This window comes from Drosophila willistoni, chromosome 3R, assembly GCF_018902025.1.
Source record: "Drosophila willistoni isolate 14030-0811.24 chromosome 3R, UCI_dwil_1.1, whole genome shotgun sequence".
Taxonomy (NCBI): Eukaryota; Metazoa; Arthropoda; class Insecta; order Diptera; family Drosophilidae; genus Drosophila; species Drosophila willistoni.
The window spans coordinates 3,908,124-3,924,265 of NC_061086.1; the positions used below are offsets into that span (position 1 = coordinate 3,908,124).

The window sequence follows — 16,142 nt, forward strand, 5'->3', positions numbered from 1 at the left end:
GGTAAGGATATATTTGTTTATTATCTCTTGCTGATGTGCATTTATTTTGATAAATTTGTTTAAATAACTAAAGGAATATTGTGTGAAAATTTTCTTAGACCGCCGCTGTTGGTCAATTGACCCACTTTTTCGACTCACCCTCAACAGGAGTTGCGAGAATCAGCTGCTCTAAATGGAACATGCGCATATTGCGTGTTTATTTGTGTGCATTTTAAGCATTTGCCCTGGATTTTCCCCCTTTGCAACCGCATAGCGAAACAACAACAAATGCCACAAGTGTTTGTTTTGGTTTGGCGATAGGTAAATATTTCCATTTCAAGAGTTTGCGCAGTTTATCTAGCCTGATGGTGCGTTTACTACACAGAATTCTCAGCTGTTTGGTCTTTACATTGTGATAGCAACAAGTTTCACTCTCTTTCTATTTCATTCCCTGGGAGAGAGTTCTCTTTATCTGGTGACTATACCGTAAAGATGTTGAACATATCAACTGACTGAATCTAAAGGCAAGGAAAATAATTCCAAAAAGTTAAAATTTCAATTAAATCTGTATTAGCGTTCTATTCTTAAACAGGTTGAAAATTTAATTGCAATTAAATTTTGATATCATCGCTTTCGCTAGTACACTATACAATTTAGATTTAACCATAAAAACTTAAAACATATGTCTATATAATGACGTATTCTATTTAAACTAGCAAAGAATTTTCCAATTTTATCGAAAACTTATTCAATTACGAATATCAATTACAGAATGTCTAACAATTAAATACCCATTTGTTTGACTTAAATTTCTGCAAATGTGTTAAGGGTGTTGGAATTGAAGGGCTTCTTTAGAATTTAAGACATAAGTCTAAGGGATGACCATTACATTTTGTCTGGCCTTTTGAACTTTACCAAAAAGTGAAATGAAATGGGATACTAGTCGCAAACATTTTAACAACTGATTTAACTGAACTTTGTGCACTTGCAACGAGTCGTGTCAAGATAGGATTACTTACTGGAAAGGAGAATATATGTATATATTATATACATTTCTTATTTGTGTTTATTTATCTGAATTGTCTTGGACTTGGACTTAAAGCGGAAACATTCATATGTCGATTGTATTTGTGTGTTAAGTAGGGACTACCTCGAATTCATTTTGGGAGTTAACAAATGCGTGAAGTGGGTGGTGTTGTTGGTGTGGGTGGTTATAAGAATTTGGGTGATAAGAATTTCAGGTTGATTAGGCTTAATTGCCGGAATTGGCCACTGAGTTGTCCACAGTGGTCAGTGCTGGAGCTGAATCATCAGATACATCCTGCTGCTTGATCAAATCTGCCGATTGTCCTGCTAGGGAAGCATTTTTTTCATCAGTGGACTCCTGGTCCAATGGCTGCTGCACCATCTCAAGCTCTTGCACTTCATCCACATGACGAAGCGACTGCTGTGCCGCAAGAGATGACTTAAACTTTGCCTTATTCGATTGCTGATAGGCGGTTGCCTTCTGGCGAGTGAACAGCAACTTCCAGTAGGTTGAAATGGAAGCCTTCAATGTGGGTTTGGCATTCGGCACAGGTTTCTCTGAGCCAGCGGCGGTTCCAGTTGATTCTTTTGCCAGATCCTCCTGAGTAGGTGCCTCTGCTACCATCTCTGCTTCGTTGTCAATGTTGGCTGTGGTCTTGCTAATAGTCGCGGCTGGGTCAAGGCCATCTTAGCAGGAAACTCGATTGAGTAAATTGAATGAATTTATCTAATACCTCTTAGCAATTACCTGTACGCTGAGCACCCTTCATGCGGGTAAAGAAACGACTCAATGTGTTTGTCTTGCCTGCTCCTCCAGTGGCTGCATCTTTATTCGCCTCTGGCAAGGCAGACTCGGTGACATCCTCACAGGATTCTTGAGCGCCAGGAGTTTTCTTGTTACCTACCTTAAAGAAACGCTTCAACGAATTGGATTTTGGTGTGCTCGTGTCAAGGCCAGTCGAGGGCAGCGCGTTGTCCGTTGTCTCCTCTAGCGGTATATCCTGTAGACTAGACATTCTTGCTTTTTCTTTTTCTTCCTTATATATATTTAAATATATATAATAACCACTATCAAAAAAATGCCCACTCGGAAATTTTTTACTGATTTTTGTATTTTGATTTCAAGGTTTAGTTATTTGCCCGTTCATGTACGAAATATAAATTGAGCCTGATAGTTGCTTACTTCACAAGATACTGAATGTCGATGCTGAGAGAATAAGAATACTAAAATCAAGGCACACTTGATTCAATGTAGAAAAAAAACCTTTCAATTTAGTCAGCACTTTGGGCAACATGTGTTAACAACGACATCGAAACAGGTTTCAATTGATATGATTTGGTTTTGATCGGTTCTTATACAGAAGCGAAACCAATTCATTCAATATGTGCACACAATGAATGCCCCAATCTGCAACTCCAACTCCAGCTCCAGGTCCATCCTCTTCTTATTATGTTTCTCTCCATTGTTTCAATTGTCCAATGACTTGGCTAACAGCAGCGGGCCACCAACAAAGTCATATAAACGATGCCAGCACGAGCAGAATAACAACCAAGCAACCAAATAAAAGTCAATTGAAGAAGTGGCGATTCCTGCTGTCGACACTGATGCTCCCCCTGCTCCTCTTCGTGCATACATATGTATATTGGAATCCCGAAAACCCAAAAGCCACCCTGATATCGAGTAGACATTGGTCCTGCTACACGTTGTATATCTGAGTTCCCCCAATCTGTATCTGTATCTTCTCTCTTTGCGAGTATTGGATGTACATTAATTTATGTAGTTATGTTGTATATTGGCTCTCGGAACACGAAACAATGGACAATTGCAATCTCAAAGAGAGACAGCCAGCAAGCCGAAATTGCTGAAAGGGTGTTGAGATTTCATAAAAGATTATGTTGCTTAAGTATGTGGACCATGAAAAAGCTTAATTGATATTATTTGCTATTGTAAATTCACTGTAACGCAATATTTTTTCTTGAATTTGAAATAAATTATTGTGTACATATATTTCCATTTAAATGGATACTATTTTAAATATTGATTTTTTAGTAAGGGTACATTTTGATGTGAAATGTAGAACGCTAAGACCTTCCCATCGTTTAAAGTGCCTAAATATTCTTGATCACGATTTCCCGATATAAAGCATTAAAAGAAAATTATTGTTTTAGCAGAGAAAGAATAAGCATTGCGACAAGATTATGATTTTGAAGTAAATCAAGAACTAAGCAGTTTTTTCTTAATCAATATATAGGGAAACGACTTAGGAAAGTTACAGATATATAAACGTGTATCTATCGTTATATAATTTGACAAATAATTGTTTCCAATCTAGGTGTATACGATATTCTTATCATATTATTAACTTGTCGCATGAATTACTCACTATGATTCAGTGTGAAATTGTAATAAGAGGGAAATGAAGTACATACACACACACACACCCTTAAATACGTAGATAATGATTATTATCATAAAGAGTAATATTTATTTTAAATAGAGCCAGACACTCAGAGTCAGAGGCCAATAAAACCAAAGCGATTGAACTCTTTATCGTTACTCTTTATCGCAACGGAAAGGCAAATATCAAACAAAGATAAACATTGTAAAACTATAAATGGATTAAAAAAAAAGTATAGGAAGAAAAATAGTGCCAAAATGGTTAAAATTTATGGTTACATTTATCAGCAACTACAAGGTAAAGTTTACTTTTCCCACATGGCTTTCTCAACTATTAGGTTGTGGTAGTAAAAGAATCTAAAAGAAAAAAAAAAACTGAGAAAACCCGAAATATTAAAGTCAACAAATGGTTGAAATTGCCTGTGGTTTTAGCTGAAAGTACAAAGTTGAATGGCATGGCAAATGTGCATCCAGAAAGACCTCTAAAAGAGTGGGGCACGGGGCAAAGAGACAGAAGGCTGAAGCCTTCTACAACAGCGACAGTAACAGCAACAGCAACAGCAGCAAACCACTTGCCAACAGCAGTTTGATTGTTATTGCCAATGAATGAATTGCACTTGCTGGCGAGATGCAGTGCCACATCCCTGCCAGCCACAGACTCCCAACCAAACTCCAACTCTGGAACTCTGGCTCTGCCATTGCCTTGAGGGCTGTGGATTATACATTTTGCGGTCTGCAGTTGCAGCTTCTGCATTTCATTGTTTTTGTGCCCTTTTGTTAATGTTGTTGCTGCTATTGCTTTGCTCTTGCTGTTGCTGTTGCTGATGTTGTTTGTTGTGGTTTGTTTGTATTTTGTAACTCTGGCAATGAATTTGCTGCAAACAATATTTCCGTTTCGATGGTCCCTTTTATCTGTATCTAAAGGGGGAAACTTCCTATATTGTCTTTGTCATTTTCACACTTTGTTTCATCGCCCTGCACAGAGAGAGAGGGGCGAAGACAACGTTGGGAGCTTACAGGATATCGCTGGCGTTATCCTTGTACATTTTGGGTTTTATTGTTGATGATTTATTGATGTCTGGTCTTTTAATTTAAAAAACCAACTTTTCTCCATAAATCAAATACAATTACAAGGCAACTTCCCCAACTCCCAGTCAACACATTTCGTTTGTCTAAATGATTACATTCAATATTTTCAAGTCATACATCAAAAATTGCATCTCCGACTTTCTAAATATCTGCATAATAAATTGAATACATCATAGAACTATAAATAATTGCCAAACAACTGCAAAAAGCAGCATTGCTCCCAACAAGTTCACCTCAGAAGAAAAAATGAAGAAATTTTGTTAGAATTTTTGAATTTTTCTTTGGGGAAATACGTTTTCGAGTGCGTGTGCCTCCGAGGGTAAGGCTAATGGCCTCAACAACATTTTACAAGTTGGCCAAATGTATGTATGTAGATATGAATTTAAGTTTTTTTTCATTTTGTGGCAACGAACCAATACCCTAAAAAAATATTTAAAAAGTTGAAATAATTCCAATTGGTAAAAGGAGGCTTAGAAATTATTATGACATTTTGTTCATAGCAATTTATGTTTATTGTAGAGTATATCAAGTGCTCAGCAAACTGAATGGCTTTAAAGTTTTTCTTTCGATGGATCACCATGGCAAGTGTGTGTGCCACAAGCCAGATGATGACCGCGACCGCGACGACGACGATGATGGCAGCAGCAACATCAGAGGCCAGGCAATTGGCCAAAACTGTCAGACATTGTGCGTTTGTGTTGTTGTTGCTGGTGCAGCAACCGCAGTCGTGAGACAACGGACAACAGCAACAGGCGCAAGTCAAGTGAATGGCCAATGACCACCAAATTGGCAGTAAAGCATACAAAAATAACTTCAAATGGTCAAAAGGTTAACAAAATCAAGCAAAGAACAAGACATAAGAACAAGAGAGAAAAGTGAAGAGACTAAATAAGAGAGAGAGAGAGACAGAGGGAGAGCTATATACTGTTGCTGCTTCTTGCAGCTGTCCCAACAAGCAACAAGCTCAACATGTTGCCAACATTCCGTCTTGTTGCTGCTGGTGCGACGCAGCAACATAATCCCCGCCGTCGCGTCAACCAAATGCAATGAGCAAGCGCACACACATACACAGCATGAAAAAATGATTAATGAGTTGCCTCATTACCTGGCGAAATCAATGTCTTAGCCGCAGAAAGAACCTGAACCTGAAGCCCAAACCTGTCAGTGGCCACTTGGCCATGTTGCTTCTTCTGTTGCTGTTGCTGTTGTCGTTGGTTGTCGCATAATAAATCGATCATAATTTTCAACTCGAGACTCAAATATTGCAATTTTTGCTCCTGTCCTCCGCATTTAACTTGTCTGTCTGTCGCTCTGATCTCTCTCATTGAGAGTTGAGGTTTGTTGTTTTCTTTCTTTTTTTTTAGTTTTAATTGCAGTCGCGCGACTTATGCCTCAGCCTGTTGCCAGTTGGCAGTTGTTGCCATTGCCGTTGCCGCCACATCTGGTTCTGAGAGCAATTCCAGATCTGATCTTCTGTTCACTGATTTTTATTTATTAAACTGTTGACATTTTCTGTTTTGTTGCCGCTGGCGCCTTTGATAGCCATCAGATCAGCAACAACAGCTGCGGATGTTACTCAGGAGGGGGAGAACGAGGTGGGACGATGCGGATGCGGTTGAAATTTATTGCCACTCGCTTGTATTATTGATGAACTTCATGGCCATATTGTGACTTATTGTCACATATACTTATTGTCAAAGACAAAGTTGCACTTGACGCTTCAGAAATCATCAAGATGAAACACCCACAAACTGGACCATAAAAATTTGATTATGGGAAACCTCACCATTAGGCCATAAAATGGGATTAACTTTGAGATTTTACCGCACTTTTTAGATATGTATGTATATCGAAATCTAAAGCTACTATCAAACTTTTATCTATAAAGTTCATCACAATTTCAAATTAATTACCAATTTGAAAGAGAAAAAACCGAAACACCAACTCGATTGCTTACAAAGTAATTAAAATACCATAAAGACAACTTAATTTTTTGAAGGTTGCCGTTTGGCATGCCATTTTTCAGGCAATAAAGTTTAAAGGCCAGTCTTGCCAATAAAAAAAACCAACATTTTTTAATTTATTAATATGTTAAAAGCAACAAATAGGATGAAAAAAATTGAGAAAAAAATATATGGAGACTGAACAGAAAATCTATTAAGCAAACAAGCCAAGATGACAGCTAACATAGATCGCCTAGATCGTCTAGCTTGGAGACCATTAGAAAGCGATTAGATAGCGATACAGATACCGTATCCATAAGATATATAGTATGTATACATATGTAAGCCTCGAGCAGCCACCACAGCACCACAACTAAGTAGCAGCAGGCGGAACAGTCGGAGGAGTTGAAACAATGTCTGGCCGAAAAAGTTGAAGTTAAGAGTCGAACGAACAATGGCAGCTAAACATGGCAAGTTAACAGTTTAATTTTCCAAGCGACACAAACACACAAAAAATACAAAATGCCGCTACATGCTATACATTAAATGTATCCGCCAGCTACTCACATACATAGCACACACACACATTAAGAAAAAAGTAGCAGAAAAAGACCTGGCCAAATAAAATACTGCTCTCAATCTCAGGACTAAACAAAAGCAAAACGAATAGAGCGACAAACTCAAAACAAAAAAAAAAACTTTGCTTCAGTTATCGCTCATTATGAATCTCTGGATGAAGGAGAGGAACGCTGTGCCAGAAACCGCAAGGCTCCAACGCACCAAAAACCCCAAAGACGCCAAAGAAGACAAAGGAACGTTAGCTGCTGCATTGGCCGAGTCAGGCAACAAGTGTTGCCGCAACATGTTGCCTAAAAAAGCCAGTAAAGCAAAATTTGTTGGCCAAGCTTCCGCCTCATATCCTTTTTCGGGGCTAATTTTGCATGCTTGAAGTGGATAAAGAAAAAAACCAAAATAAACCAAACTGACCATAGAAAATTAGTAGTGGAGAAGCAGACTTTTGGTCAGACCGGCTGACCAACTAAATGCCCTACAAGCAACAGCCTTAAGCCAGATTTAAATAAAATGCTTTATATCAAAATAATATATTAAATATGTATAATACCAACAATATCGACAATTATTATTGTGAGATTAACCCTAACGTTTGAAAAACTTTTAAATAAGTCCACTCCTCTTTGTGGTTTTGTAGTTACCTCAAGGCTAAGGAATAAATAATCCATTTTTTTTCGTATATTTTTCAGTATAGTCGAATCTTTCCCCGATATGGTCCTTAGAAGTTACTAAATATGTATTACACATACAATTTTTCACAAATTATTCAGTGACATAAAGAATAGGAGTTGACTTTAGTCTATGCTCTCGCATAGACCAATTGGTATTATCCTTTAATACCTAGAATTCTACAATTATTTACTCAAAGTTTACAACTTTTGAATTGTGGTCCACTCTACTAATGATCCCTGTTTAATAATCCTCCTTGGACTTCCTGTGTATGTAGTAGGGGATTTCTCTGACTTGGTTGGCCAAAACTCTTTTTTCCACAATTTCATTATGATAATAAGCCATTTAATTAACGCACCATTTATGGCCAGTTGCCAATCGAATGGCGTTTTTCTTTTCTTTAGCTTGAGCGTATCCACATCCTCATTCACATCTCCATCTCCAAGTCGAACTCCATCCTACCTTGGCTCGAGGTGCGTGCAGAGTTCACAAACAAAAAAAAAAAAACCGACACAGCTGCGGTTTAGACCAATCGACGAAAAAAAAAACAGTAACCGCAAATGTTTTGCTGCAATTTCTGGTGTTTTTTTGCCACGATCTCATTTTGATATGATGGAGATACCAACACTACATACACTTTCAATGGCCTTAACTTGGCTTGCATACAAATGACATTGAAATGCATAGAGAGGTTATTTCGTTTTTTTGAGGTCGTTTCGGTTGAGTGAGTAAATGTAATTGCAATTATTTGCCATTTCCCATTGATTAGTTGAAACAATATTTCGCATGCTCTTAGCCCCAACTTAAATCAAGTCCAAGTCTCTTTTTTGCATGCCTGACCAAAGTAGTTTTCTGTGTCACAAGTGGCTTATACCTATTTGGCTGGCATTATAACCATTTTCCATATGCCATTTTGCCATATTCACAACTACGCACAACTTTTCCGATAGCTGTCAAATGGAACAATAATAATTTCCATACTATAGAACAGGCTTCCTCATCCTCTGAAATGTGAAATAAAAAAGGAGGTGGGGGGAAGAAGAAACAGAAACTTTTTTTCTCCTTTCTTTTGGGTTTTACCGTTAGTGGGTTATAACCCATCAATTATATTGTAATGATGTCTGGCTGGAGCTTCTGGTAGAGCCGCATCTTCAGAAATCATGAGCAGAAATGGCACAACTGAGCAACATGCTCATTATCAACGTCATCATTGAGAATGGAGGATTGCTTTGTCTGCGGGTGGGGCAGAGAACGGGAGGCAGGGGTTATTTTTTGGGGTAGCAATAGAATGCCAGGAGATTTGAAAACGAAAAAGGAAAACTACTTATAGCATTGATGTCCATCGCGCCTGCCGTTTCACGCTGCTTCCTCTCCTTGGCACTCGATACTTAAAATACACTCAGCGAAATACAAAACATCCTCATCTAGTGTATAGCAGATGCTCAAAATAAAAGAAATTTTGGAAAATTTCTTTGTAATAATGAAATAAAAGTTAAAGAATAATCTTTAATATTTTTTTCTTGAAGCCTGTACGAAGAGAAAACAAAAGAAGTTAATTGGCAATGTTAAGAGCACATATTATTAAAATAACTTATTTAAAAACAGAGGTAATTACTTTTCAGAAAGCAGAAATTTAAGAAACGATCGGCTTATTACTTTTTAAGAAATACTGAGCAAATTAATACAAAGGGTTTCGGGATAAACATGAATGAACTGCGCCTAGTGTAACGAAACTTTTAAAGGATTCATTAATTTTGGAAGCTTTAGATGAATATTTAGAATATGTATTTATTTTTTGACAATAGTAGGACCTTAAGCATTAGGATCCAGCACCTTGTTGAAGGAAAATCTTCTTTTTGGTTGACTTTCAGTGTATTTCTCTGGTCTTTGTAGCATTTGCATTCGAGTGTCCACTAAATGTCAATTAAGTGGGTTTTTACCCACTGTAGGCTGGCAGTTGCCAACCAAGCAACCAACCAACCAGCCAAGTGACCAACCAAACCACTTTGCTCCACTGCGCCAGCAGTGGATCCTGCTCCCCATCTATGGCCTGGGGAGCTCAAACTGCGATTTCCACTTTGCTTAGTACAAATACACAACATAATAGCAATAACAATATTGTGTCTGAAGTGCTGCAGGGGCATCACCATTTGGGGTCGGTCGGTCTGCCTAGACCATTATGATGATGACGATGATGTGGATGGTCTGCATGTGTGAGACACCGACCATGTTCTTGTTCTTGGCGGCTCCTTTTGTCATTTGGCCATGACGCATGCGTAACGTTCGATTTGATTCAATTAATGGGAATGGGAATTGTTTGTACGTGTGGCTTTCGTTTGCCTTAAGTTCAGGAGGGCCAGCCAAGCCCAGTCCAGGCAAGCCAGACAGTGCGGCAGACAGGATGGAGTACAACTTGATGATAAAGTTGCAGCTCTAGCTCTAGCTTTAGCTGATCTGCTGCAACTGGAGTGTTAGGTAAATAACTAGAAATCTGCAAGAAAACATATACAACTGAAACGAAGAAGAAATATACATACTTATGAGGTGTTGGGGTTGTAGGTATGTATTCCAAAACTATTTCTCTATGATTTATACTTAATCCCATAAAGACTAGTTTCTAATTACTTAAAAGGCACTTCAATTAAACCAAGTCATGCGTTGATCATCAAATATCATCAAGAAACTTCAAAAAACGATAAGCTAACGAGATTTCTATTGAACAGACACATCTCAGAGTCATAAATATTACTAGAAAATCAATTAAAAGACTTCAAACTTTCATTATAAATAACGGGGCAAAATTGCAAGACCATGATTATCAATCGATTATGCAAATGCAGTCCAACTAACGCATTCAAAGTGCTGGGACTTTGCAATATTGCAATTCGAATATGAAATCGAAATCGATTGCCAAATCATTTTTGCCACTTCAGACTAAAACTATGCAAAATTGAAATCGTTTAGTCAGTTTTAATCATAATGATGGTGATGATGATGATGATGATCAGTCTGACTCCACAGCTTCTCTAAGCACATGCATAATGCACAACAAGGTTAAAATTGTTAATTGCTGGCAACGACGATGACGACGACGACGACAGCAACACCAACACCAACAACGACAGCAACAGCAATTGCTATTGGTATTATTATGCAGCAAACTGGCAGCTGCTTAAAACTGTTGAAGCATCTTGAATATACATAAAACTACATGCATATAGTAAACTATACTTTTATATGTAGATAGGTATTGAATATGCATATACAATTGCGCACTTGTCTATGAAAAATGGGCAAAAATATTGAGACATGTATACAAGGTGTGTTTTAAAAATTTTTTGTTTCCATGCGAACTTTGTGTGTCTTTTGAAAAAAGTAATATTTGCTCGCCAATAGTCACTCCCGTTTTTTTCAATATCTTCGAAGCACTTAAAATTGTTTTTTCTGATACTTTTACTATGGCTAAGTTACTAGCAAAGTTTTAAATCTTATCTTAAAACAGAAATGCCTAACTTCGTTATTTTATAAATATTTGAAATTATTATCGAAATTGTTTAAAAAATACTAATTTTAAGAATAAAAAGAATCTGGAAAACTGACAATTATCACAAAGAATTGTAGCTGTACGTTTGTTGTAGAAATATATATATTTATCAGCGAGTTGAGGATTTCAGGGATCCCTAAATCGTTGTTTCTATTATTGGCTTCCATTTTGGTCACGAGGTTTGTGCAGCGAGTCTCGACGTGCGTTCATGTTGAATTCCAAAAAGAAAAGAGACTGAATTCTCTCAACCGCACACTGAGCCACACTCGATGACAGCCTATACTGTCATCGCACATTTCTAGTGTTATACAGTTATATGTATATCAGTCATGTTATTCATTACTCAACACTGATAAATTCGCATAAGAGTAGGCACACCATTCAAATTATCAGAAATGCTTAATTTAATCTCCGACATATTTATAAATTTTTTTAATATTCACAGAATTTATTTGTTTATTTATTATTCATGGCAATACTTTTCAAACACACCTCGCCTTAGCAAGTCTATGAGATGCGACATTGCGGGCGTTTAGTTAGTTATTTTTTGTAAAGATTATTATTATGAGTTGTTAGATTTTAATGGGCAAGACGCTGGGGTGGAGCAAATTGGGGGCGCCATATGGCATTTCGTGATTGATGCTGTTAATCACGATCAAGTAGAGTTGTTGCTACTATGGGAGGTATTTAACAAAGAATCAAATCGAAAACTACTTATCACATAGTAGGCCGTTTTAGTGGAAAACTTGTTAAAAGTTTTTTTTCTCCGTTTATGCCAGAAGCAAACTGAAAGCAGTAAGAGAAAGATATCTGAAATATTCGAGAAAATTAAGGAAAAAATATCTAAAATAAAATGCAAAATTTAAAGGAACAACGCAAAATCAAAGAAGAAGAAAAGGAGAATGTTTTTCCCGTTGGGCCCATGGAAGCGTACATCCAGCCAAAATCGATGCTGCTCTCCGTTAAAGGAAATCCGATTGGAGGTCCTCGCCAACAATTGCGAGTACTCAATCCCATTACAAATCAACTCCGAGACGTGCCAAGACCATTGGCAGGGAATATAATCAAGCCTGTAATATGCAATGAGATGACCAAACCAGAAATCAAAGGAGCAGTAACCTTAATGGACACCGATGAGGATGCCGATGTGGCCACGAGCTTGAGCGATGCATTGTCGCCCATGTCAATCGACACTCCTCAGTTAACAGATGATATAGCATCACCACCTAAAGCAAATGGACATGAGCAATTCTTTGAAGTGGTTGAATATCAGAAGGATATATTAAAGAGCTTGCAAAATAGTGAGACAAAGCATATTATAAATCCACTATATATGGGCCGCCAAAAGGATATTACTCATAAAATGCGTTCCTTATTGATTGACTGGCTGGTTGATGTGAATGAGCAATATGAAATGAACACCGAGACGTTGTACCTAACAGTTTCCTATATTGATCGGTTTCTCAGCCTTGCGGCAGTTGGTATTAGCAATCTGCAATTGGTGGGCATTGCAGCCATGAGTATTGCGTCCAAATTGGAAGAGATCTATGCACCGGATGTGGCTTCCTTCGTTGCCATTACCGACAACACGTACACCAAGCGACAAATGATTCAGATGGAGAAGATTATGTTGAATGTTCTCAACTTTGATCTGTGCACATCCACGGCCTGTGCTTTTGTCAATACATATTCTGTGATGTCCCAATCGAGCGAGAGACTTACATATCTGACCCTCTTTCTATGCGAGCTTACTCTCATTGACGGCAAGACATATTTGCATTTCTTGCCCTCCCTCATTTCGGCCGCTGCCCTTGCATTGGCACGTCACATTTTGGGTATGGAAATTTGGACTAGCCAACTGAAGGAGATAACCTCCTATTGCCTGGATGATCTAAGGACTCTTATTCTACACCTTTGCGAGACGCACAAACTAGCCAAGCAAACAAGCAAGCTTTCTGCCATAAAGGAAAAATACTATACTAGCAAATACCAAAAGGTGGCTTCGATTGAGGCAATCGAATTGACGCAGAAAGAACTAGATCAACTGAGTTTGGCTTCACTTTGCATAATCCTTACCCCACTGAAGGAGTCAACTCTAAAGAAATTTTAAAATGTTTTAATTGTTCAATTATTTCATGTTTCCCTTAATCGAGTTGTAATGTATTTTATGTTTATATTTTTGTTATAATTTAAATGAATGATGAATGAATCGAGTGCGAATGGCAATCGCTCAATATATTGGCCATGCTCTCACACAATTGTTGGTGGAACGGTCATAGTAGCGTGACTAGATGGTAAAAGTGAAGGTTGTCCCCAAAGTAAGTTGTGATTCAGTGTACAGTGTGGGGAAAGGCGATGGCAATTAATGCTCTAATAAAGCCAGAGAAAAACATGTTGAATGCAGATACCAATTGCAGATGGCAATTGAAGTTGCGATTTGTGGCGGCAGTTGCCAAGTGAAGTTCCGTTAATAATGTTGTCAAAACGTTCCAAAGCGTTGATAAGCGCTTTCGTTTTGACGCTCTATTATGCGGGCGTGTCTGGGCATGAGAAGGATGGCAAAGATTTTGTGACAATGGGCTTAAAGAGGAGTAGCAGCAGCAACAGCCGCAGTAGCATTAACACTAGGCGTATCAAATCAAATTCACAGCGTCCAGGTGGCATGTCTTTCGAGGGCATCGGTTTGCGCTATACACTGAGATATCAACCAGGTTTCAAGCAGAACAAATTGGCCCAACAACAGGAGGCAAGCGAGACACCGGCACCGCAACCACCACCACCACCAGCAGTAGAAATGACAGAGATGCCCATGGAAATGCCAACGCCAGAGCCCGCACCCATGGAACCGCCCACCACAGAGCCCGATGAACCTGAACCAGAAATACCAACACGACCAACTTCATCATCGACAGAGTCACCGGGAGAGACACCAGATATGTCGCCTTCACCGCCTTCAGCTACCGATATGATGATGCCCATGCCAGGCAGCACTGAAGAAATAAAACCTACCATGAAACCTACACAGCGCCCCCCTAATCCAATGCCTCCTAGACCTTCGAGTACTCGCATTGTGCTCGTGAACCCTTTGAAACAACTCATCTTTGGTTCACCCGTTGAGGCCAATCTAATACTGAAACAACCAACGGCTCCCAAGTCAAAGGGCAAAGGGTTCCTAAGTCTCTTTGAGGTAATAAAATTCCCTAATAGCAAATGCAGTGTATCCCTGGGCGATATACGCACCATGGAGGGGGTCTGCTATCATGAGTTCGAGTGCAAAAGTTTGGGTGGAATACCAACCGAAAGTTGTGCCGAAGGTGTTGGTGTTTGTTGCATCTGTAAGTGGTCCCCAAACTGAAGTTTCGACCCTGTTAATCTAGCCGTGCTATTCATTTTCAAGTTGTCAATGGTTGTGGTTATACAACTAGCCAGCAGATTGTCTACTTTGAGAGTCCCAACTATCCCAATGCAGTGCGTGAGATGATGATTTGTGTGCTGATTATCAATGTGCGAAAAGGTTTAAAGCAATTAAGATTGGATTTTCAAATGTTCGAGGTGAGAAACGGCGTTGAATTTCTAGCTTAACTAATCAGATTTCACTTCGTTTCTTCAATTCAGTTAAGTCGTCCCACAAATGGTGATTGCTTGGATGATCAGTTTATCGTATCGGGACACAATACAAATTTCCAAATACCCATTCTCTGTGGCATTAACACTGGCCAGCATAGTGAGTATGAAGAAAGTGTCCAACAGTCGATTAGTTCTTTTCGCTTGTAGTCTATATTCATGTTGGTGACTCGACGGAAAGTAAAGTTTATCTATCGGTTTTTGTCAAAGTCTCAAGTGGAGCGAGATCATTCAATATCAAAGTCAGTCAATTGGAAACCGATGATCCGATGGCCCCGGACAATTGTCTACAATATTTCACTGATGGCGAGGGCATAGTCAAATCCTTTAATTACGATACTGATGGCTCAATCGTTGATAATCGAGAGGCAACCTATTTTGTAAGCAAAACTCTTTGTCTCGGAAGTAAAGTATATATATTGATACTATTGGTTTCAGAACAATCTAAACTATGCCATGTGTTGGGCACGCTCGAAAAATGTTTGCAGTGTAAGCTTTAATACTGAACAATTGGGTGGCGATCAACCAGATTTTCAAATTATCAACAAGGATGAGGGTGAGCCAACATGGCGAATCATAATGCAAATGAAATCGCCTTTATGTATTTTCCCATTTCAAAAGGTGAGAACGATTTGGTGGCCGATGGCCAGGCTGGTGCTGGCATCTTCAATTGCCCAGATGATTTTATAGCCATCAATTCGGTTCGGTTGTGTGGAGAGCGTTTCAATGATGGCCTAGAGAATGACGATTTCACCATGCACTCGCAGGTTCGGGATATTGCCGCCGGACCCATTGTCTTGCCCTTTCGCACCGATTCGGAATATGTGGGTCGCGGTTTTCGTTTGCTCTACAGACAGGAATTGTGTGTCTGAGCAAAAGGTTCCTATATAGCGGTTGTTTGCATTAAAAAACACAAAATTTGAATATGTTACGCTTTGTTTTTTTTTTTTCTGTTTTCGGTCAACTGCAGGGCAAATAATTTGTGGTGGGAACAATTTCCGTTCCCAAACGTCACCGTGTTAATGTGTCTGCCTGATGTGATTTGCAAAAAAAGTTTTTGGTGGCTTAGTTTTGGCGCCGCCCACCCACCATCACCAGCACCAAGATTCATGAGCGGGAGGCAGAGCCAATTGGAGCAGACATTGTGGAGGGAGTTGGCCGAGGGAAGGCCCCACAAGTTCGTAGTTCACAGCGTTGGTGGGTTCGTTGACAGGTTTATTTCAAATTTTCACGTTTCGCCGCCTCACACTATGACGAAATCTATAACTTGCCGCATCGCCAAAAAACAACCCAATAA

The 16,142-nt window shown here is 38.9% G+C and overlaps 3 protein-coding genes across 3 annotated transcripts; 2 read left to right on the forward strand and 1 right to left on the reverse strand.

The window, feature by feature from the left end:
* Positions 1–1,027: 1,027 nt before the first annotated feature.
* Positions 1,028–2,205, reverse strand: LOC6650246. The gene is made up of 2 exons (XM_002072783.4): positions 1,754–2,205; positions 1,028–1,692 (listed from the first exon to the last, which is right to left on the reverse strand). The coding sequence occupies exons 1-2, from the start codon at positions 2,019–2,021 to the stop codon at positions 1,232–1,234; spliced, it is 729 nt and encodes a 242-aa protein (XP_002072819.2). The 5' UTR covers positions 2,022–2,205; the 3' UTR covers positions 1,028–1,231.
* A 9,788-nt stretch (positions 2,206–11,993) lies between these two features.
* On the forward strand, positions 11,994–13,459 carry LOC6651666 (G2/mitotic-specific cyclin-A). Its single transcript, XM_002072784.3, has one exon. The coding sequence runs from the start codon at positions 12,075–12,077 to the stop codon at positions 13,329–13,331; it is 1,257 nt and encodes a 418-aa protein (XP_002072820.1). The 5' UTR covers positions 11,994–12,074; the 3' UTR covers positions 13,332–13,459.
* A 232-nt stretch (positions 13,460–13,691) lies between these two features.
* Positions 13,692–15,776, forward strand: LOC6651667. The gene is made up of 6 exons (XM_002072785.4): positions 13,692–14,556; positions 14,619–14,773; positions 14,837–14,945; positions 14,996–15,225; positions 15,284–15,401; positions 15,467–15,776. The coding sequence occupies exons 1-6, from the start codon at positions 13,695–13,697 to the stop codon at positions 15,715–15,717; spliced, it is 1,725 nt and encodes a 574-aa protein (XP_002072821.2). The 5' UTR covers positions 13,692–13,694; the 3' UTR covers positions 15,718–15,776.
* The last annotated feature ends 366 nt before the right edge of the window (positions 15,777–16,142 follow it).